The 24332-nt window shown below is 28.6% G+C and overlaps 2 protein-coding genes across 2 annotated transcripts; both read left to right on the forward strand.

The window, feature by feature from the left end:
• The first annotated feature begins 4533 nt into the window (after window positions 1-4533).
• Window positions 4534-10671, forward strand: LOC125875849 (protein trichome birefringence-like 39). Its single transcript, XM_049556893.1, has 5 exons — window positions 4534-4965; window positions 5150-5321; window positions 8842-9017; window positions 9284-9442; window positions 10010-10671. Exons 1-5 carry the CDS (start codon window positions 4670-4672, stop codon window positions 10296-10298), a joined length of 1092 nt encoding a protein of 363 aa, XP_049412850.1. The 5' UTR covers window positions 4534-4669; the 3' UTR covers window positions 10299-10671.
• Window positions 10672-21393: 10722 nt separating this feature from the next.
• Window positions 21394-23327, forward strand: LOC125875842 (seed biotin-containing protein SBP65). The gene is made up of 2 exons (XM_049556886.1): window positions 21394-22693; window positions 22800-23327. The coding sequence occupies exons 1-2, from the start codon at window positions 21410-21412 to the stop codon at window positions 23061-23063; spliced, it is 1548 nt and encodes a 515-aa protein (XP_049412843.1). The 5' UTR covers window positions 21394-21409; the 3' UTR covers window positions 23064-23327.
• The last annotated feature ends 1005 nt before the right edge of the window (window positions 23328-24332 follow it).

The raw sequence follows: 24332 nt of genomic DNA on the forward strand, positions 1-24332 counted from the left end.
TATTCCCCATTTTTCTCAAATCCCATGATTTACTCAAATTAGTTATAAATATTCTCTCCTATCAATAAAAGGTTTCTTAACAAATATAAAACTCTCTTTCTATTCATTCTTCAATCATGCATACCAACAATTATTCAATCCTAATTCAACATAAAGGATGTTGGGACGCATCATGTATTAATGATAATTCAATATTTAATTGGTGTTTTTTAATCGTGTAATTGCAAAACATGATCGTTGTTGTTGTTATTCACGAATTCCGTGATTTGATTTTTTTTATTAATTGTTTGGTTTTTTATATGGTTTTTAGATTCGGAATAGAAATAATATATAGTGATTATCTGTTTTGGTAATTGATTTGGTGAAATTAATTTTTTTTAATTATCAAAATTATGAAAGCATATTCATTGTACTACTGGTTTTTTTGTGTCATTTGGTGTAGGTTTTATTGTGCAGGATTATGGTGAACGTATTGATAATATAAGGGTACGTAATGATGGTTTAAACACCATATTACGTTAAAAATCACTTTTAAAAAACTAAATGTTGTCCATCTGGAGTTGTTTAAACAATGGTGTAATATAGGTTGATCTTTTATTATTAATTACTTGGTTTATTGTATGATTTTGAGATACAGAAAAAGAATATTTAGTGATTATTTGTTTTGGTAATTTATTTGGTAAATTTAATCTTTTTTAATTATCACAATGATGGACTACATTCAGAGTTGCTTTTATTTGGTGAAATTAATCGTTTTAATTTATTTGGTATACTACTGATTTTTTGTTGGTGTCATTCGGAGTTGTGTTTATTGTTGTACATGAAGATGGTGAACATACTGATTATGGTTTGGTACATAATGATGGTGTAAACACCATATTTGGTGTAATTCATTCATTATGATAGATTGAACTAAACATCAATTTTAAATTATAATATACACTAATTTAATTTATTTGATGATACTAAGAAATTGGTTTATAAAATTATGGTGTTATGTATTGTAAATGGAACAATCAAAATCAAGTTCTCAACCAATTATACTCCAATTTTTATATGTAATTTATTAATGATCGGTGTAAGTCTTGCATTATCTTAATATTGAACTCGACACCAATTTTAAACCATCATGTGCACCATTTTGCATACTAATTCTATTGGTAATACAAGAAGTTTCTGATTTATGAAGGAATTTCGAGTTTGTTTGTTTAATTTTAAGTAACATTGAAAGTTAATATGTTTTTAACTATATTTTGAATGATATTACAGGACGGTGTGTAGATTTCAAGACTGAAGGAGTAGTATATGACACAAATATCAATAACGATGTCTTAATTAAGACTATTGCTTCCCAATTAGGTGTGGATACAACAATATTTGAGTTGAAAATTAAATATAGTGTGAATGATCGATGTCTACCGATGATCATCTAACAAAAAGGATTGTACCAAATTTCCACCGCAAAAATAACATTGCAGAGTTTAATTTTTTATTTTTTAAGAATGAGATTTTCTGAATTTTTTTAGTGGTATTAAGATATTGGTTATTATGAATTACTATATTTTTTATTAACTTTGATGGTAAGACTAATTTGGTATATAAGTTGTTTAAGAATTGATGTAATTCATTATATTGTTGAAACTAGAAGTTAATAGTGTCAAAATCCAAAGTCTTCGTTGTGATATAATAATATCATTTGAATATATAAAATTTAATACAACTTTCAACTAATTTGATATAGCTTGAGGTATAAATTTAGTGTTCAGACTACACTACATGTGATTTGCCAACAAAATGTGTGAATAACAGATGGTTATAATGATGCAACAAGGTGTCAAATTAGTTCAAATTCATTAACGCTTTCATAAAGTAATTATTTGCAAATGCATAACTATTACTCACTTACGATTTAATGAAATATCATGTCAAGGCATTAAAATATAGAGTGTGAATGGTGTAAGTATGTTTATTGGTAAAATATACCGTAAACATCAATATTAAACATCATTATATATCTTATTATATACCAATATTTTGACAAATTTATATGTGTGTATGTGTTTGTGGTATATGTGTTGGTGTAGTTAAATTACTGATTATTTTTACATAGGTAAAAGCAATTTTAGGGGATGTGAGATTCGAATTTGTTTTCATCTCCAATACCAACTTTGACAGGCGATTGCGTAAATGCATTCAACTCATAAGATGGTCTTGAACAACTGATCGGCGGGATATCAACGACTACCACAAATTTGTTAAGCCTAGGACTTTTATGCGGAGTCTTTTTCATTGAACAATGGTAAAAATTTTGGTTAATTGGATTGTCAAACGATTCGGTGAAGAAGATTTAAGGTTTAAGAAAAATGGAAGAAGAATATGGAGAAAAATATGGAAGAGTTAACCCTTTTGACTGGAAAAAATATTTTCAAGATTTCTTCGAACTATAACTCCGTATTGATAAGTACACCAACTTTCTAGGTAAAATAAAAGGCTTTATAAAAAAAAGAATAAAATAATTATGATCCCAAAAAGGTCCAATAAGCGTAAAAAAGGGAATAACAAAATTAATGAAATGTGTGTATTTGAATCTGTATTAGGATAGATAATATTTGATAAAATCTAATACCTAATATACTCCACATAAAAAGGCAAGTTAATACTAGTAGTATGAGAGATAAAAATTGATTAAAACAAAATTCAATTAAATACAAAAATTAAATATTTTGTTATGTATGTAATTTAAAAACTTAGCTTGTAATTAAATATAAGTATATTGATATTTTGTTAATAAAAGTCTTAAGTAGTATACTTTTGTAATTTTTCCTTCTATTCTATTTATTATATTCAAAGAGTGATATAGTAAATCTTAAAAAGTGTGCAAAGTCAAAAGTGAACAAGTATTGTTGGACAGAGGGAGTATAAGAAAGACTCTTAAGGGAACTACATAAGCAAAAATATAGTCCCTCCGTTCCTATTTATATATCGTTCTTATTATAAATAGATGTATCTTAATATTTGCTACTATTTCACAAAACCAATACATAAATGGGTAATGCTAAATGACTAGAAAATTTGGCCAGAAATTTAAAAAGTCTATAATATCTTTTTTATCTTAAAATAAACTGATATTTTTTTAATTAAAAAATATTAAAGTTAAAAGGGTAAAAATGTTCAAAAACGTAAAATAACATAGCGTGAAATATGTTATTTTACCATTCTGACCAAATTTTCTGGCCAAAAGGTTTTTTCCTACATAAATAACATTATTCTTCATATTTTATCCTTGAGAGTTATTAAACTTGAAAATATGAATTTAACCAGCATATGAAAACTAAATCATTAATTCATGTTTATTGGTCAATTTAATTAATTAAAATAAATTATTTATGCCCATTTACTGAGAACTTGACTTCAAAAAAACACTAAATAAGAGTATAATGATAAACTTATTTAATTTTTCGGGGAACATGAAATTTAAATTGGTAACATATAAATAGAAACGCAATGCAGGGAGTATCAAAGAATGAAATGGAACGAAAAAATTAAAATTGATTATCCTATATTTGAAGATAAACATTTTGTATAAATGATTCTAATATTTCTATACATGGTATTGATAAATAAACGGCACTCATATTATTTATGATTTCTTCTTAATTTTATAAAATGAAAAGTGAACAATTAAGTATGAAAAATAGAAAGTATTTGTCTGATTTTGACTCAATACAAATAAATATTTTGTATAAATGATTCTAATATTTCTATATATGGTATTGATAAATAAACGGTACTCATATTATTTATGATTTCTTCTTAATTTTATAAAATGAAAAGTGAACAATTAAGTATGAAAAATAGCAAGTATTTGTCTGAATTTGACTCAATACAGATATTTTAAAAGATTAATTTTTTTCTATATATGTAAAATGTACTAAAATATTATTTAATCTTGTGGGGTTAAATATGACATATGCAAAAGTTATATTCCTTCAATTTTATTTTACTTAAATCTTTATACGAAAAATAAATATTTCATTATGTAAAATGTATCAAGTCAATAATTTTATTTTTGGGAAAAATGACAAATATACCCCCGAACTATCGTAAATGATATACAGATACCCTTTGTCATACTTTTGGGACATTGGTGTCCCTACCGTCCAAAAACTAGAGCATATATACCCTTTATACAAACGGATATACACGTGTTATAATCTTATCCGCCGACCTGACATTTAATAAATATCAGATCGACTGATAAGATTGTGCCACGTGTCCCGATTTAGTCTTCCGTTAGAGTGAAGGGCATATATGCTCTAGTTTTTAGACGGCAGGGACATCAATGTCCCAAAACTATGACGAAGAATATCTACACATCATTTATGATAGTTCATGGGTATATTTATCTTTTTTTTCGTTTGTTTTATAAAAGAATTACTATAAAGAAAAATATGAGTATTTCTTAAAATAAACTTTTGAAAAAAAAAAAATAGTAATACAAATAAATTGAAATGGTGAAGTAGTACAATTTGGCTTTCACCATGTGCTTGCTTTCTTCCTCCCTCTCTGCTTTCCCCTGTTCTACCCCACCCCACCCACCCCACTCCCTCTCTTTATATATACACTGTACTAACACTTTCATTTGAATTTCAACACCCAAATTGAAAACATGGGGTTCCTATTTCTCTCACTATTATTACTTTTCTCAGTAGAAACAAAAGCAAAAACAGAGCATTTTTTTCTGAACAACAACAGCACCAGCACCAGCAGTAGCAACTCCATAAATGGAATTAAAAGTAGTTGTAATATTTACAGTGGAAAATGGGTTTATGATTCTTCATATCCTCTCTATGATTCTTCAAATTGTCCTTTTATTGACAATGAATTCAACTGCCAAAAGTACAAAAGACCTGACAATTTGTACCTTAAATACAGATGGCAGCCTTTTTCTTGTAACCTGCCAAGGTTTGTTAGAAGATAATCTTTTTTGACTCATTCTGTGTTGCTCCGACTCTTCAGGAGTGTTATTGGTGCATTGTTAGAGGATCTGACATATGTGCGGTATCATTTTTGAAGAGTTGGAACAAGTTAGGTTGTTTTTAGTTGTTACTAATTATTTTATTTTTTTTGGAAAATGTTGATTTTGCAGGTTTAATGGGTTGGTTTTCTTGGAGAAATATAGGGGGAAGAATATAATGTTTGTGGGTGATTCATTGAGTTTGAATATGTGGGAATCATTAGCTTGTATGATTCATTCATGGGTGCCAAATGCTAAAACTGCTGTCATAAGGAAAGAAGGAATTTCTGAAATTGTATTTATGGTAAGTCTTTTCTTTTTATCGAAAATCTATCGAAAATAACTTATATTTACTTTTTTAATATTTTACTTGTGAAATTACATTAGACATATTGTTACTAATATTGGTTCGTGCTAGTATCTTTTCTCGGTCTCATAATAGGGATGGAGTCAGAATTGTGCGAGCAATTGAACCCTTTATTAAGAAATTACATTATATAGATAGAGAAACTTCTTTTTTGTTCATATACAAGTTTTTGAATTTTTTGGCTTATGATTTTTTCATTTTTTAATCTTTTTATTTGAATTTCTAATTCCGCTCTTTTTGTTTTATTTTTAAAAAAGATTGGCGAAAATGTTGGAGTAGCTTTATTTAAGACATGCTTGTCTTGTCCTTGTCTTTATGTAGCCTTTTAAAGGAAGGTAAATTTTGCTACATATATGCATGTATTTAAGTATAAAATTTTGAGTAATCAAATTTAATATAACATAAGGTGTGTTTGATACAGAAGAAAATTTTAAAAATATTTTAATTTTTTTATTTTGATTGATTAAGTCATCAATTTTTTGAAAAATAAGCTTTTAATTAAGCATCAGAAAAAATGATTTTCCTTGGAACCAGGAAAAACAAGTCTTTTTTGTTATTAACAGTCATTTCAAGATCACCATCACTTCTTAACTGTCCTACCCTCGTCCCATCCCCTTAATAATATTTTTATAAATTACATATAAATATTTTTACATAATATTTTTATTACTTACTTATTAAACGTTAAATTTTTTATTTTTTTTTATACCAAACACACTCCATAGTCATTACTTCTGTCTTCTAACCTTATAGGATGCTTATTCATAATTATTATAGGTGTTATAATAATGCATGCTTTAATTACAAGGACATATGTTTTTTTCGGCTGAATTTTATTTTATTAAATTAATTAAAAACGTAGTTGGATTTAAATTAGGAATTTTTGGTTTTGATAAATTGGTGTTTTAAACAATGAAATTGAATTACTAGTTATAATAGAACTTTTAGGAATTCTTGTGATATGTTTTATTTTTCAACTTTTAAGAGGTGACAATAATCATAATAATTGTGAAAAAATAAATAAAGCGTGCAGCGTGTTTTAAATTTCAAGTTTCACTTTTATTTGCTGTTTGGCATAATAAAGACAACAATGTGGCGGCCGCTCCATATATTTATTGTCTTTTTTCTCACACAGAGGAGAGGATAATAATAATTTTTTTTATATATATATTTATATATATATATATATATATATATGATCTAACAAAACACCGAAGGAATGAGAAGGGTGGGAAGTGGGCTTCGGGAGTCAGGGGTGGGATGGTCAATGGGTAGAGTTGGGGGCATTGCGTGGGAGGAGAGGATGTATAAATGTCACTTATAAAACTCGTTTTTTTTATTTCTTTCAAGAAAGTCATTCTTTTTATTTTTAATGAACTTATTTTCGTAAAGAAAATATCTTTCAAAATTTTGTTCAACGAAACACACGAAAAATGAAAAAAATATATTTCCTCCTAACTAAACACACATAGCAAATCACGGAAACACTTATGAGAATTGATTTTTTTTTGTCGGAATTTAAATTTTACTCCTTTTTTTGTTCGTTTTCCACACTTCTTTGAATCTTTTTAATCGTCAAATATTTCTAAAGCTGGAATTACCAAATATTGGAAAAAGAACACACGACAATCATGACTAAATTTGAACACAATTTTCTTTTTGAAAATTATATTATAAGCATATAGATTTGTCATCAATTTTGCCGGAGATCACGTCGTAATTAAGGGTGATTTGGTACAAGGAAATTGTTTTTATTGATTTATTCTAGTTGAGGAGACATTGTGAAATTCATTTTTCCAATTTTTATGAGGAAAGACATTTTTATGAATTTGTTTTATGAGCCGGGATCATTTGATACAACGTTTAAGAAAGTGAAGAACACTTGTCAATTATGTGATTTTAAATTAAATATATATAAAATAGGGAAAAAGGATAAATATACCCCCGAACTATTGTAAATGGTATCCAGATACCCTCCGTCATACTTTTGGGACATTGATGCCCCCGTCGTCCAAAAACTAGAACATATATGCCCTTCACTTTAACGGAAGACTAAATAGGGACACGTGGCACAAACTTATCCGTCGATCTGAAACTCAATAAATGTCGGGTCGGTGGACAAGATTATGACACGTGTATGCATGTTAGTATAAATGGTATATAAGCTCTAGTTTTTGGACGGCAGGGGTACCAATGTCCCAAAAGTATGACAGAGGATATCTGCATACCATTTACGATAGTTTGGGGGTATATTTGTCCTTTTTCCCGTTTAATATATTAGAATGTATCAAAATGTCTTTTAATGTTATGATTTTAAACATGTCAGGTAGAAAGTAAAAGTTAAAAAATTATATTAAAAAGATATTATTTTTCAAAAGAACTAAAATAGAAAGTAAAACACGAATTGAAACGACGAGAGTAATTTTTGTAATATCTAGATTGCCTATCTTGTCAAACACCAATCTTGAAAACAATATTTACACAATCAAATTATTGGATACTATAACAAGTTAAAGTTAACTAATAATATAGGAATGTTACACTTCAAATATAGTATATTTGGAGTGTATATGAATCAAAGTTATGCTAATGAGGCCATACCTATTTGTTATATTAGTAGTTGTGGGTAGACACTCCACTAGAGTTATTGTTTGAGAAAAAGAAGTAATTAGGAGAACAAGACGACATGTAAAAGTTTGGTAGCCCATTAATTACTTATTTCATACTCTTTCTTCTCTAATGTCTAAAGTTTATATATGGCAAACAACATACTTGGACCACTTCTTTACTACTTGTGCCAAGTATATTAAATTGCATTGTTTTTTTAATAAGAAATAACTTTACTTTTCTTTGAAAAAACATTACACTTTCTCCATAACGAAAAAGATATTTACATGTGCAATGTCCCTTTTGTAGTTTTGATCTTTTAAATTTGTCACAAGTGAGTACTTCTATTTACTGAGGACATGACATAATTATAGCTCATTGAAGACGTGATCTTAAATAAGAAGGTGTGTGAAGAACACAAATTAACATAGAAGGTGTGTGGAGAACACAAATTAACATAGAAGGATAATAGGTAAGAAGGTGTCCATACCAATAGGTAGGAGTGTACTGAATTGTCGTCCATTCGAGTACATTGCATTACTCTTGTTTCGTATATGTTGTATAGAATAATTTGTTATAATATTATTTTGTTGTAGTATTGTTTTTCTACTATCTGTTGTTTCTTTTATTTCCATTACCTTTTTTTTATTAGACTTTTTTTATCTTGAGTCCATGGTCTATCAAAAACAATCAATCTACCTCTATAAAAATACAAGTCAGGTCTGATTATACTCCACTCTTCCCAAATCCACTTCATGAGACTACATAGATATGTTATTATCATTATTGTTATACGTGAGCGCGTTCGATCTTTGTCAAATATTCATCAAACTCTGATTGTGTAATATAGGATTATGGAGTAAGATTGTTATTGTACCGGACTCCTTACTTGGTAGACATGGTGAGAGAAAATGTTGGAACTATTCTAAAGTTGGATTCTATAGTAAGTGGCAATGCTTGGAGAGGAATGGACGTCTTGATTTTCAACAGCTGGCATTGGTGGACCCACACTAAAAGTTCTCAACCGTATGATCTTCTCTTATCTTATCCGTGTTTTTTCAATTAAATAAATACATATTTAAATGAGTTTATAACTTATGGCTCGATCCTAAGGACTTGGGCTAGTTCCACCAGCCTAATCCATCAGTTAGATCCGGCCCTAGAGGCCGAGATCAGTTGATGACATATCAGTCAACTTGGCTCATCCAATTTCTCGAGATCAATAATTAAAGACTTGACTCGAGATGTTAGTAGATGTAAAGTAAAAAACTTTTTTTTAAATATAATTGCAGGTGGGATTATATGCAAGAAGGTAATAAAATATTTAAAGATATGAACCGTTTGGTAGCTTATTACAAAGGGATGTACACGTGGGCAAAATGGGTTGACCGAAATGTTGACTCATCTAAAACCAAAGTCTACTTTCAAGGAATTTCACCAACTCATTACGAGTAAGTTTTTCTTCAAATCATTTCAATTTGTGATTTACTCTAAACTTTTTTTTCCAATTTCTTCAAGTAGCAATGATTACATTTAGTGGATTGCCAAATTTGCATATTGAGTTGAATTTGAACAAATTAAAATAAAATGAATCAGTAATTAATATTGAACAAGTCATTAACCACACAAATATTAATGTGGAGATGGATTTAGGTCAAGATTAGCTAAACAATGGGATATAGACCACTCCATCCAACTCTTGCCAAATTTTGATTTATTTATTTATTTTCTTATAGTAATTAGCTTAATTACCTATTATTTCATTTTATTTTTTCTTTATTATGGTAAGATATCGAACAAAAAATAGTTTTTTTTTCTTTTAAAACAGAGTCAATTTGAACTACATATATAGTCTAGACCAATCCAAATTTTAGATTTCTTGAATTGGTTAGGTCAAATGTGTGTCCAAACTTAAACGAGTTGAATGAGTTATATGATTATAAATTAACTTTCATCACTTCTTATTACATAAGTTTCCTTTTTTTTTTAACATGCACTTATTATTGTAAAAATATCAGGGGAAAAGATTGGAATGATCCAACAAAATCATGCAAAAATGAGAAACAACCCTTCTTTGGCATAAGGTATCCAGCAGGGACAACTCAAGCAGCCATTGTGGTTAACAAAGTACTAAGCAGAATTAAAAAATCAGTTCATTTATTGGACATTACAACACTTTCTCAATTTAGAAAAGATGCACATCCAACTTCTTATAGTGATCACAACACTTTAGATTGTAGCCATTGGTGTCTCCCTGGATTGCCTGATACTTGGAACCTTCTTCTCTATACATCACTCATTAGTTGAAGACGAAAATACGATCGGATTTTATGTTTTCTATAACAACATCTTGTTGTTACAGCCAAAACATATCTGAACAGATGGTGTTGTTATAGAGATGTTTGATTGTGGTGAATGATTTTCAATTGTAAGGTGATTTTGTGTTTAGGAATTTGTTTGACTTTAAATTGTCATTTGATAATAGTCAACAAAAGAAGAATGGTTAGTGAGTGTTGAAGTGTAATATAGAAAAAATATGATTTTTAGGCATGAGAGGATGCCTTAATTAGTTGAATTTGATGAGGCATATTGCCTCTGAATTTGTACTTAATTTCTGTTGATTCAATTGATGTTGTAAGATTATTTTTTATTATAATAATTTAAAAGTGAAATTTATGAATTTGTTTTATTTATGGCTTAGTAGTTAACTGATGGATGTTTCTAAAGATCAAATCATTATGTAGAGTTGTTAGGCCTAAAATCGGTTGTCAAATGCGAAAAGCGTTAAATTTTATATTATCAAATTTTAATTTCAATATCTCAAATTATAATTCATTTTAATTTTTTCAGTAAAAATCTGCTTAATCACTTGAAAATTATAAACGTAATTTATTTTAACAAAAGTCGTTCTTTCAACCACTAGAAAAATACTAGTACTTACTATGTATGTACTAGATAAAGACGTCTGGGCCCAACATTTTAAATTAAATGTTTTAATTTTTGTTGAGAATTTTATAATTTCAATAATCTAGTCTAGAGTGAAAATGACAAATATCAACTATGCAAAAATTATAAAAATTGCAGTCATTTGGGAATGCAATGGCAACTTATAGAAAACAAAAGAAAAGATAACAAAATTGATCCCCTAGTTGCCAATTCAACTTCAACGGTAAGAATGAAAAACATTGAAATATGTATAATAGCAAACACAACACCACTATTAATTAGAATTTCAACATTTGTCTAAATATATTTTTTGAAGCAAATTATGACCTCTATATTATATAATTTGGCTAATTATAGAATAAATATTTTGCAGTGATCCACTTTTGGCACAAGGATAAGAAATATATATAAGACCTCTTTTACATTAAATAACCAAGTATGTAATGATTTGTACAAAAACTAACGGAGAATACTCAATGTAAAATAGAGCATTTAAGAAAACATATTTAATTAAATTGTATAGGATTTAAGCAACACTAAAATTAAGTTAATTTCTTTCGTTTTAGAGCTTTTTAATGAGTACAAATGAACTTTTTCTCATTCTTGCATTGGAAAAGACTTGCATTACCACATATTACATTTTTTAAAAAATTATGAGTAGTAACTTATTTTATAATCTAAATGTGAACAATCCTTTCAACTTCAACGTTGACTTGTCTATCAATAGAACTTTTAACATACTAATAACCTTGTGAATGCTTTTCACTAAAGTGAATTTAATACACCCTCATGAGCTTTTCTTAATCATGAATCAAATTTACTTTTCTTAATCATGAATCATAGGAAAATGATAGAATATACTAACATTTTCCATAGAACTTGGAAGAATAAAAATTTAATTTTACCACTCCAATTCTCCAAAAAGTATATATTTGAGAAGAAACAAATGAAAGAAAATAGGCAGAGAGATGGTACCTTAAAGTGTAACCCCAATGAATAGAAAAGCTAGAAGTGCCTATCGAAGACAATTGACTCAACATGTGGCACTAGAGAGATGAACATGACAGGACATATATGAAAATACTAAAGTATCCCTATTCGTATGCCCAACTCTCATTTCTGAATATTGTTAATTAGTACAATTAATATTTAGAAAGTTCATTACTTACTTATAAAGTCATAGCATTAGGATGAGGTAAATTTTCTATTCAATTTTTTAAGCTTTTACTTAAATGATATTAAAATTTTATTTGATATTTTAGAACTTTCAATTAAACTATCTAAATCTTATTATCCATCAATAAGATTTTTGACAACAAAATCAATGTATTATATTACAACAAATGACTATTATTTTATTAATTTGAAATAATCTTTCTCTTTATATAATAAAATTTTTAAAAAAACTATAAACTATATACACAAATGATACTAGTTATATATATAAACAATGTTTTTGGGCCTAAGAGGCGAACCCTTACCTTTTTAAAATAATCAAATAATTTCTGGAACTATTTGATACTATGTTGAACGACAATCAGAGTAAATTTTTAACTTTATGTAACGTGCTTTTAAGTTAATGAGGTTTTTGCTCATCAAGAATTAAGAAAATACCTTTTTTTTGTTGCACATCAATATGAAATTTGAGACGAATAACTTTATATTGTGAAACTTTAGTTTTAGTCATTTTTAGTGGCTAGTTAAAAAAGGACATTTAGTATTGCTTTTGGAGAGAATTCATGTCTGTGAAAAGATATGCTAGAAAGCTTCTATCATATCCTCTCACTGACTTGAATTCTTTCCAAAGTCAGATAGCAGAGGGTCTTAACTGATTCTATTTAGGGTATAACAATAGAGAGGAAAAACGTTTAGTTTTAACCATTTTTGAAAATTATCTTATTTTAGGATGAAATAGCCCCGGTGGAAAAGGTCGAGGTGTGCTTTTTGATTATAACACAGTAGTGTAGGCTTGATAAAGAATTGTCAACAGAGGACCTTCAATATTACTTTTGGAGAAGATTTATAAGTGTAAAATGATATGCCTGAAAGTTTCTGTCATATTCTCCCGCGCACATAGATCCTTTCCAAAGTCGGAAAGCACTGCTGAATGATTTTATTTAGGATATAAAAGTAAATAGGAAAAAAAGGTCTAATATATCTCTACTTTATTATTTAGAGCTAATAGATCATCATTATAAAAGTGACTCACATATATTTTTATCGTTATAAAAACGGCTCACATATACTCCTATCATTACAAAAGTGATTCATGTATACCTTCTTTCATCTAAGAGAAGTGAAAACATTAAATTTAAAACTTTTTTTTTGTCATTTTTAGTGTTAAAATATGAGAAATAAAAAGAAAAAAAAAAGTAAGGAAACAGATAAAACTATTTTTGTTGCTTTTATATTGTAATTTATTTTTTGTAGTCATAAGAAAAAAGGGAGAGAGAATTTTATAGAAAATCTTACAAGAAAATAAGTGAAAAGTAATTTTGACTATCAAAATAATAAATCAAAAAATAATTTTTTAAAAATAAAAAGTTTAAATTTATTTTTCACTCCTGATAGAAAAATTATAAAAAATAATAATATCAAAGTTACTATTGAATTTTTTTTAAGAAAAAGAATTGTTTTGCTCCAAAAATCACACCCCAATTCAACTAACTTGGGCGTCATTAAGAATTACATCTCCTTTGAGTCTAAATTTCAAGCTCCCTTTTTGAGCCTTTTTGGACTTAATGTGGCTTCAATTTTACTTCTCTTAAATTTGGATTACCAAAATATACGTTTAGCAGTTACTCTATTTTCTGTTATAATTCTTAGACTTTTTTGCCAAATAAGTATTTTAATTTCTAATTTTATGAAAGTAGGCCACCGTAGATGCTATTAATTTGTTCCTTCCACCATTTGGGACCTTCTTCTGATATAAGTCTCAAAGTGTTTTTTTCTGTATTCTCTTTATGTATCGTTGAACGTCATTATTTAGGATAATGTAATTTCATTGTTCTTTGTTACTTTGAAATGTGATTATTTAGGAGCAATCTGAGAATTTTTTTTTTTTTTTACAATGACTAAAGAACTGGATGCAGTGGAGTTTTTTTTTTTTTTATCTCAAGATATATAAGTACTGCCATGTTGCATAACTTCTTTAAGATGTGACTTTAAATATGTTGAAACAATTCTTATTTTTTGAGATCAAATCTGAAATCAATGATTGTTAGGTAGTTTTACTTATTTTATTTTTATTTTGAAGAGCAACAACTTCAATCTTATTAGAATGTAATAACTTCACTAGAGTTTTTTAATTAAAAAAGACATGTATCACGATTCGTGCTTCTATTTAGTAATTCACTGTGTTTTCCATTTTTGCATTATTCTGACATTTATAAATTGACTTGATCTTTTTTTTTTAAAGCAAATTTTACTTGAATCATTCTTTGCATAGAAAATGAGTTGGATTGTGCTCATGGTATATAACCAGATAGGTGCGACACTCTAGCTTAAGATAGGAAGTTTATATCGTTAAAATAAATGAGAGATATTGGGTATATAAGTAAGCAACTCTTACAAACTAGTGAAACATTTTAAAGTCGGGCAGACTAATAGGCTGGACCATTTTAAATGGTATTAGAATCACTTATATGTCAACCTTGTGATGCAGGCATGAGTTCAACTAAATTTAATTAGGCAAATTCCAGTAAAGCGAGACAAACTTCACTGTTGAGTGGAGGTCTTACCAACTAGTGATACGTTTTAAAATCGTGCACGCCCAAGCTTAAAACGGACAATATCACTTGTAGGGTGGGTCGTTACATGGAGAGTGAGGGTGGGTTTTTGATTGTATAAATATTGCAAAATTGAACATTCTTTGAGAACCATGGATACGATAGATAGGGATGGCAATGGGACAGGGGATGCGGGGTGGGAGGATTTAAGGCTATGCGAGGGGAGCTGGTTTAAGGTTGTACGGGGCGGATTTAAGGTTGTACAGGGTGGGTTGAAGTAAGTTTTTTAAAAATTAATACGGGGCAGGTTGCGGGTATATGTGATTTTATGTGGGGTTAAACTTAATTTTAATATTTTACATGTTATAAGAGTGATAGAGCATTAGTTTATTAAGATAATTTCTTTAAAGCTACTAAAATATTCAAGATAGTAAATGAAAATGGTTCAATAAAAAAAATGGTTTAATAAAAAATAATTCAATTTCTTACATGTTTCTCAATTGACCTCTAAATAAATAAAATTTTAAGTCACTAACATATTAAATTAATACAACTTAATGAAAAAATGAATGCATTTTTATGAATTTTATTTTTAGTATCAAACTCAACTAGAAAAGAAATATTAAAAATTTTAGAAAAATTACTTAAATACACAACACTTCTTTACCTATTCTCAATATTTCCCTACTCTTTTACTAAAATACAAAAATCCCTTATTTTCTCCCAATTCAACTTAATCGGATACTTTATTAGTTTANAAAATAATTCAATTTGTTACATTTTTCTCAATTGACCTCTAAAAAAATAAAATTTTAAGTCACTATCCTATTAAATTAATACAACTTAATGAAAAAATGAATGCATTTTTATGAATTTTATTTTTAGTATCAAACTTAACTAGAAAAAAAATATTAAAAAATTTATGTGAGGTGGGTTCATGTGGAACGGGTCTATGCGGGGCGGGGTGGGAATGGTTGAAAATGAAAAAAAAATGTTATGCGGGGTTGGGTGGGATGGATTAAAAATTTTACGATTAAACTCAACCTGCCCCACCCCGCACCGCTCAATTGTCATCCCTAACAATAACGATAGACTGTAATAGGCAGCTAATTGTAATTCTCTTAAGAATTCTTTTTACGTGAAGAAATTCTTTGTTTCATTCAATTAGAAATGTCATTGTTTTGCTAATGTTAACTTTAACGGTTTAATACAAGAAGGTCAGCATCGAATTTAGTTTGCTTGTATTGTTACAATACCAAAAAGAAATTGGAACCACCCATACCATTATATATCATATATACATCGTTATACAATATCAATAATTTATATATATATACTAGGTAGCATTGGCGCGCGCCGATACAGGCGCGGTCCAATAATTGAAAATACATGGAGATTATATTTTTAAGATGAAATATCGATTCATGAATACTATTCATACAGAGCTGTGAAGTAATGATTTTTTTTATTATTATTGATTATGTTCTAAAGAATAGAGAAATGAAAGGTGATAAGTGTATTTCAATGCATGGAAATAAAGGTACATTTCAAACAAATAAAGAGAGCTTAAAGGTGATAATTTAGTTTACTCACTTAATTGAACAACTCAAATTAAAATCTAAGAAAAATAATCTTTTGGTAATGATAACTAAAAATATTATAGTAAATGTTAATTATATAGCGTCAAATTTCATTCCTACTCTTTTTGATATAATTTTTGTATAACTTTCTTGTATATTGAAACAAATAAAAATTTCCCGATCATTGTGTTTTAAATTTCAATATTTAACTTACAATTAATTTTAATTTTNTGAAGTAATGATTTTTTTATTTTAAGAAAAATAATCTTTTGGTAAAGATAACTAAAAATATTATACTAAATGTTAATTACATAGCGTCAAATTTCATTCCTACTCTTTTTGATATAATTTTTGTATAACTTTCTTGTATATTGAAACAAATAAAAATTTCCCGATCATTGTGTTTTAAATTTCAATATTTAACTTACAATTAATTTTAATTTTTTCATCAAAAGTCTTCTTATAATTACTAGAAACTAATTGTAGTTTGTTTTTAGCAAAAATTTTCTTATAACCACTAGAAAAATATTATTATATATGTAGTACAATTAATATTTAGAAAAGTTCTTTATTTAATTATAAAGTCATAACATTGCAATAATTTTAAGTTTTTAATTATACGATAGTAACTTAGTTTGGTATTTTAGAACTTTGAATTGAATTATTTAAAAGTTATTATTCATCAATAAAGATTTTTAAGAAGAGGAACCAATGTATTGTATTGCAACAAATGTCTATCATTTTATTAAGTTGAATGAATCTTTTTCATTATATAATAAAATATAATTATTGTTTACATTGAATAATTATGAATTATATATATAAATTGATCACTATATATATATATATATATATATATAAATTTAAAAAAACATCTTAATAATCGATCAAATAGTTTATAGAACTTCCCCTTTTGTTGTTTGACACAATATCGATAGTTGCATAAACTTTTTGAACATTTCTTAAAGAAATGATCAAAAAGTTTATGCAACTATTGATATAATGTCGAACGATAAATGAGATATTTTTTCTATTTAATAGGACATATTTTCAAGTTAATGAGTTTCTTTTGCTCATCATAAGTTGAGTAAATATCCAATTTCTGTTGCAAGTGTGTCAATATGAAATTCGAGACTAGAAATGTTATATAGTCAAATTTTGATTTGGTCATTTTAGGAGGAGAGGATATGACAAAAAGTAGAGCAACTTATTAAGATATCAGAGCCCTAAAGTCTATTTGTTTTAAAAAGAATTCTCAATTAAACTTTTATCTTTTTAACTTTTCTAGATGTGAAGTCATTAATTACTATTTTATAGTCAATTTGTTTTGAAAAACTTTTTCTTAAAGGTAACTATTAAAAGAATTGTTGACACTATTTTATAGCAATATAAGTATTTGAAAATAAATCAAAAAAATTGATTCGATTGTGTATTTCCATCTAATTAGTATCTTTTACTTCTATTATTTTCTTTATATTTTAAAATTCAAAAATAAAATTTAAATCATCAATATCAAAATAATTATTCCACATTTTACGTGACAACTTTTTTTTAGTCTGTCTTGAAAAGAATGTTACTATATTCTAATTATAAATAATTTAACTTTAAAGTTCACTTTTTATCCTTAATAAAATGATTTAAAATTACATAAATATTGAGATAATATCTAAGATGGTTACTCAACTTTGAATAACTCACTTGGAAAGTCACTTGACTTAGACTTTTTCACTTAGAAAGTCACAGAACTTTGTTTTATAACTTAAAAGTCATTCAACTATTTGATATTTCACTTAGAAAGTCACCCAATCAATTTGAGTAAATTTTTTTTCATAACAAAATTTAATTTTTATTTTAAACTATATTTTAAAGAAATAATAAAATATCTATTTTAATTATCTTATCAATCCCACTCCAATTATTTAATTACATATTTTTGAAAAAACGTATAGTAGCAAATGACAAAAAGAATTCCCTTTTCCATTTTATCCTTTGTCTAAAATAAAACTAAATATGCTGAAATATGATTTTTTTTTTTTAAAAAAAAGGTTGGAATCGATAGTAATCCAACGCACCGTAGCCATCTTAACCTTTTTTTAAAAAAAATAGTTCATAACAAAAAATGCATTGCAACAAAATTTAATAAAATAATTAAAATGAGCAACTTATTATTTTTAAAAAATTAAGTTTAAAACAGTAACAGTATCTCAATAAAAATTTGATTAAAAAATATTTAAATTAATTGAGTGATTTTCTAAGTAAAATATCAATAAAATAGTAATAATTAAATGACTTTTGAGTTAGAAAATAAAATTTAATGATTTTTTAAGTAACCTACTTTAAGTTGAATGACTTTCTAATTAAACTATTCAAATTTAAGTTACCATCTAAAATATTATCGCCATAAATAACTAAAAATTCTTCTAAATCACAAGTGTCCAAACTTTTTCTTATTAAGTCAAACGATGTCACCGAACTAGTTATAATCCACTTAGGATAACCTTTGGACTAAGCTATTTACACTTCATATCATAATAATAAAGGGATACACACGACGGCAAAGGCAACACGTTAGCATGTAGCTGCTGAGTCATGCAGTTCCCTAAATCAGCTATCTTTTTTCACCACGTTGCATGACAAAATTGCTCACATTGAACCACTTGTCAATTCTCAAGAAATAGTTATCACAATGTTACTCTAAATTCTTTAGTATAAAAGACTCATTTTTCTTGTTACCAACTCATCATCATCATCACAATTATATATATAAACTACAAGAGAATTAATTTAGTTTTGTTGTCAACAATGGCTTCAGAGCAAGCAAGAAGAGAAAATGTTACTGATGAAAGGAAACTCCAACTTGAGAAAGACAGAGTTCACAAAATGGCTAGTCATTTTGAGTCTCTAGCTGATAAAGTTCATGAGGATACAGAAACTTCTCCTGATCTTGTTCATGTCAAGACTANTGAATAGTTCACTTAAAAAATTACTTAACTTAGACTTGTTCACTTAGAAAATCACTCAACTTTGTTTAATAGGAGTAACTCAAAAGTCATTCAACTAGTGATATTTCACGTAGAAAGTCACCCAATCAATTTGAATAATTTTTTTCATTAAATTCTGTTGAAATCTAATTTTTATTTTAAATTATATTTTTTTTAAATAATAAAATATCTATTTTAATTATCTTATCAATCCCGGTCTAATTGTTAATTACATTTTTTTTTAAAAATCTTATAGTAGCAAATGACAAAAAAGAATTCCCTTTTCCGTTTTAGCAATTGTCTAACTGAAACTAAATATCCTGAAATATGATTATTTTTTTTTTAAAAAAAGGTTGTAATCGAGAAGTAATCCAATGCGCAGCAGCAATCTTAACTTTTTTTTAAAAATAAAAATAGTTCATAACAAAAAACGCATTTCAACGAAATTTAATAAAATAATTAAAACGAGCAACTTATTAAAACGGTGCTAGGGCAGCATTTGAACGATTGTGTGCAACCGATGTTGTTGCAGCACTTACTGTTCCAGCATTTACTTGACTTGAATTAGTCATTTTTCTGTCACAAATGGCAGATAATTTAGTATGTGAAATACTACCAGTAAAGAATAAATCCTTACACAGACTTTCTGATTTAACGATAAAGTTTTTATGTTCTTTTAATCGTTAATCGAATGAATTTTAAAAATTCAAACAAAATAGAAAACCATAAAGGTTTTAATCTCCAAAAACCTCAAATACAGAAGCTATTAAATTTCTTAAGATTGTTATCTCATGTATTCAGGTTAGTCCAAAAATACAGAAACAGAAAGTAGATGAAATAGAGAGAATATTTTTAATCCGAGTCCACAGAAATCACTGTGTTTCCTTAAGAAATTTAATCCCCTCACTGTACCCGAGGTTGTAGATTAATTCCTCCCAAGATAAAACGGATTAACCTGTTAAAGAAGTAGCAGTACCTCAAACTTCAATAACTTCAGCGAACGCAAGAACAGCAACAAGAGCACACACAGACTCAGTCGATCGACAATTTTATTTATGTAAGAAAATGTATGCAGAGAGGAAAAATTTTCAGTGTTTAAAATCGGAAAAAACATCTCTATTTATAGTCATTTACAGTAAGGAATGCGTCTGTTTAGACAATTTTGTTCAGACCCATTTTTTCCAGAAGGTTATGTCTTTTGGAAAAAATAATGACTTTTCAGAACGTTATTACCGTTGCATATGAAATTAAAATAAATTCCGTTGCGCCAAATTAATTCTGTTATTTAACTAACATTCTGAATTAATTTATAAGAGAAAAGAAATGAATTAACAAGATTGATTAAATAAATTTTGTCCAAAAATATTATCAATCAATCACATCATTTGCCAAATTCAAATCTAAATCCAAATCTGAAGCCGAAGCTGAGGGAGCGAGGACGACGGCGCGAGGGGCACCTTCTTCTTAACCCTTTAAGAGCTAAATGAAGTGTTTCCTAATATAAGAACAACAATTTCCTTTCTTCTACCAATATGGTAAAAATGACTTTTCATTTGCATTTTGCAATGACTTTTCATTTTCCCTCCAAAATTGGTTCCCCCACTTTCATTGGTTCTTCCTCTTTCCATTTTCTTTTTTTTTATTTTCCATTCACATCTTGCTAAACCCAACAAGTTCAAAATTGTTTAGTGGGGTAATAGGATATTAGTTAAGATATCTTTTTGAAGATTCGAGATAAGTTCAGATATCACTTTATGTCTTTTCTCTTTGAAATATTATCTCCAAAAATAACTAAGAATTCTTCTAAATCATAAGTGTCAAAACTTTTTCGTATCAAGTCAAACTATGTCATCATCGAACTAGTTATAATCTACTTAGGATAACCTTTGGACTAAGCTATTTACACTTCATAATAATAAAGGGATACACACGACGGCAAAGGCAACACGTTAGCATGTAGCTGCTGAGTCATGCAGTTCCCTAAATCAGCTATCTTTTTTCACCACGTTGCATGACAAAATTGCTCACATTGAACCACTTGTCAATTCTCAAGAAATAGTTATCACAATGTTACTCTAAATTCTTTAGTATAAAAGACTCATTTTTCTTGTTACCAACTCATCATCATCATCACAATTATATATATAAACTACAAGAGAATTAATTTAGTTTTGTTGTCAACAATGGCTTCAGAGCAAGCAAGAAGAGAAAATGTTACTGATGAAAGGAAACTCCAACTTGAGAAAGACAGAGTTCACAAAATGGCAAGTCATTTTGAGTCTCTAGCTGATAAAGTTCATGAGGATACAACAACTTCTCCTGATCTTGTTCATGTCAAGACTACTGTTACTAGTAGTGTTCCTTATCAAGAACATCAAGCGGAGAAGCAACAATCATCTGATATAATCGATAAAACTCAAGAGAGGAAGCAACAAGTATTTCAAGAGAAACAAGGTGGTGTTAAATTTGGAGTTCAGGGCCAAGAACACGAAGATTCCGACATTAGCAAAGGAAAACAGAGCAAAGGTGGTGCTGAAGAGACGAAAGGTGGTCCGTCTTTGGAGGAAATTTCTCAGTACAGAGCAACGGCACAGCAGAACTCGATGAACGCGATAAGGGCTGCTGAAGAGCGATACGAAAAAGCGAAGGAAATGGGTGGTTCCACATTGCAGAATGTTAAAGAATCTGCAACTCATGGACTTGGTGCTACCGGTACTTATGCAACAGAAAAGGGTGCACAAGCTAAAGACACCATTACTCAAGGCCTGCAAAAGGGATCTCAATATGTTGCTGAAAAAGCTGGAGCTGCTAAAGACGTCGCCCTCGAAAAAGGCCAACAAGCTTATGCTGCAACTAAGGATACCCTTTCGGGTGCCGGACAAACTGCAGCTCAATCAGCACAACAAGCTAAAGATTACACTATGGAAAAAACAGGGGATACCAAAGATTACACAATGCAAAAAACAGGGGAAGCTAAAGATTATGCAGCCCAAAAAACAGGGGAGGCCAAAGATTATGTTGCTCAAAAAACAGGGGAAATTCAAGAACAGAGCAAAGGTGCAGCAAGTTATGTAGGAGAAAAGGCAGCACAAGTTAAAGATGTTACATTAGAAACAGGGAAAGGCGCGGTAGGATACGCAGGGAAAGTAGCTGAAACAGTGAAGGACAAAGCGGTTGTAGCTGGATGGGGAGCTGCACATTTCACTGCTGAAAAAGCTGCAGATGCAACTAAAGCTATAGCTGGTGTTACTTCTACTGTTGCTGGGTATGCCGGAGGAACGACAGTGGCCGCGAAGGATTTGGTTGTTGATGCTGGAAAGAAAACAGTGGGATTTGCAGAGGATACGTTGGGTGCTGCGAAGGATTATGTAGTTTCAGCTGAGGAAAGTGCAGCAGAGTATGCAGCTAGGAAAAAGGCGGAAGCAGAAAGAGAATTAGAAACTAAGAAATTACAAGAAGACACCAAGGTAAACAAACGGTAATTGGGTTTTTTCCACAAGTAATTAGTGTTGATTAATGGTTCATTTTGATTATAGTTTTTGCATTATGAATCTTGTAATGTATTTTAAACAGGGAGAAAACAGAGGAGGAGAAAAGGTTGATGAAAAAGAAAGGAGAAAGGAGAAAACAGAAGAATCCTACTTCGAGGAAGAAGAAGAATCAGGAGTCGGAAAAGAAAGCAAACCGGTGGAAGGTGCAGCGGTGGTGTTGCAAGCCATTGGCGAAACTATAGTTGAGATTGGGAAAACAACTACTGAACTTGTTGCAGGTCGCGGTGGAGATGAACCAGTTGTGGGAATTGAGAAAGAGTCTACAACCACAATCAAGAGAACTTGAGATGGACACATATCATTTCGTTTCGATTTGGTTTGGTTTCGAGTTGGTTTTGTTTCTCTGAGACTATTGAATAATAATTAGCATAAATCGCGTAGACTTGTGTACTATGTATGTTCTCATGTTAATAATAGTGTTCTGTTGTCACATTTAGCCTTATTATAAGGCGACTCTACGATGTATCGTCTCTCCTTATGAACAACAATTACCAAGCATTGGGAGTTGATATTTGTTTACAATGGGGATACAAATATGTTGTTCTTAATGGGATATTGATGGTTGTCCACAAAATTTCGAAAGTTAATATAATTAATTTTTAATGTTTAATTAGATTATATTAATTTTCATATTTTAAACAAAAAAATTTAGATGATGAAAAAAATACATCATAAAATGTTAATAAATTTTTTATAGTTTAAATGAAATTATGACAATTAAAAATGGACGGAGCTACTAATAATTAGTGTTGAACTCTGGTTTAACATAGTGCAAGACATATTGAGGGAGATATCATTGAACTTTAAAAATACTTGAATCAACATACCGATATAGAAGCAACGCACAAGACAAGCTGGCGTAGCGCATGGCTAATTCACCATACATGCACACTACTTGCACAAATAATAGACATATTTTCGATTCTCGAAAAATTATATTATATATTTGTATTTTGAGAAATTCTTAGGTTCTTGAATTATTAAGGAAAATGTAAATAATAACTTGTGCGCTGAACATAGTATTTTACGATCAACTTTTTTGGCAGTATTTCACAAAATAAAATAGAAATATTTTTAACCCAAAATAATGTATAAAATAAGTTACTCCCTCTGTCCCAATTTATGTGACACATTTCGGATTACGAAATTCAAACAAGTGTATCTTTAACCGTAAATTTTTCCTATATCTTTTAAAATTTTGAATTATCAATTATTGAGACTTATAGTACGTTTTATGTAGTTTACAAATATATAAATTTCATTTTTAAAAAATTGAAAATTTCATGAGCAAATTCTCGATCAAACTTAAACTGTTTGACTTCGAAAAGCGAAATATGTCACATAAATTTGGACAGAGGGAGTATAATTCAGTTCATATCCAGATAGACTCTAAATTTTTGTGATCTTAAATTAAAATCATATACATCTATTGGTTGTTTTGGTCTTAATTAGGTAAATCGTATGAGATATTGAAATTAAAGAATTGTCAAATTAGAAACATATATTTTAAAAAAATAAAGGGAAAAATGACAAATATATCCTCGAACTTTCGAAA

This window comes from Solanum stenotomum, chromosome 9, assembly GCF_019186545.1.
Source record: "Solanum stenotomum isolate F172 chromosome 9, ASM1918654v1, whole genome shotgun sequence".
NCBI classification, from domain to species: Eukaryota; Viridiplantae; Streptophyta; class Magnoliopsida; order Solanales; family Solanaceae; genus Solanum; species Solanum stenotomum.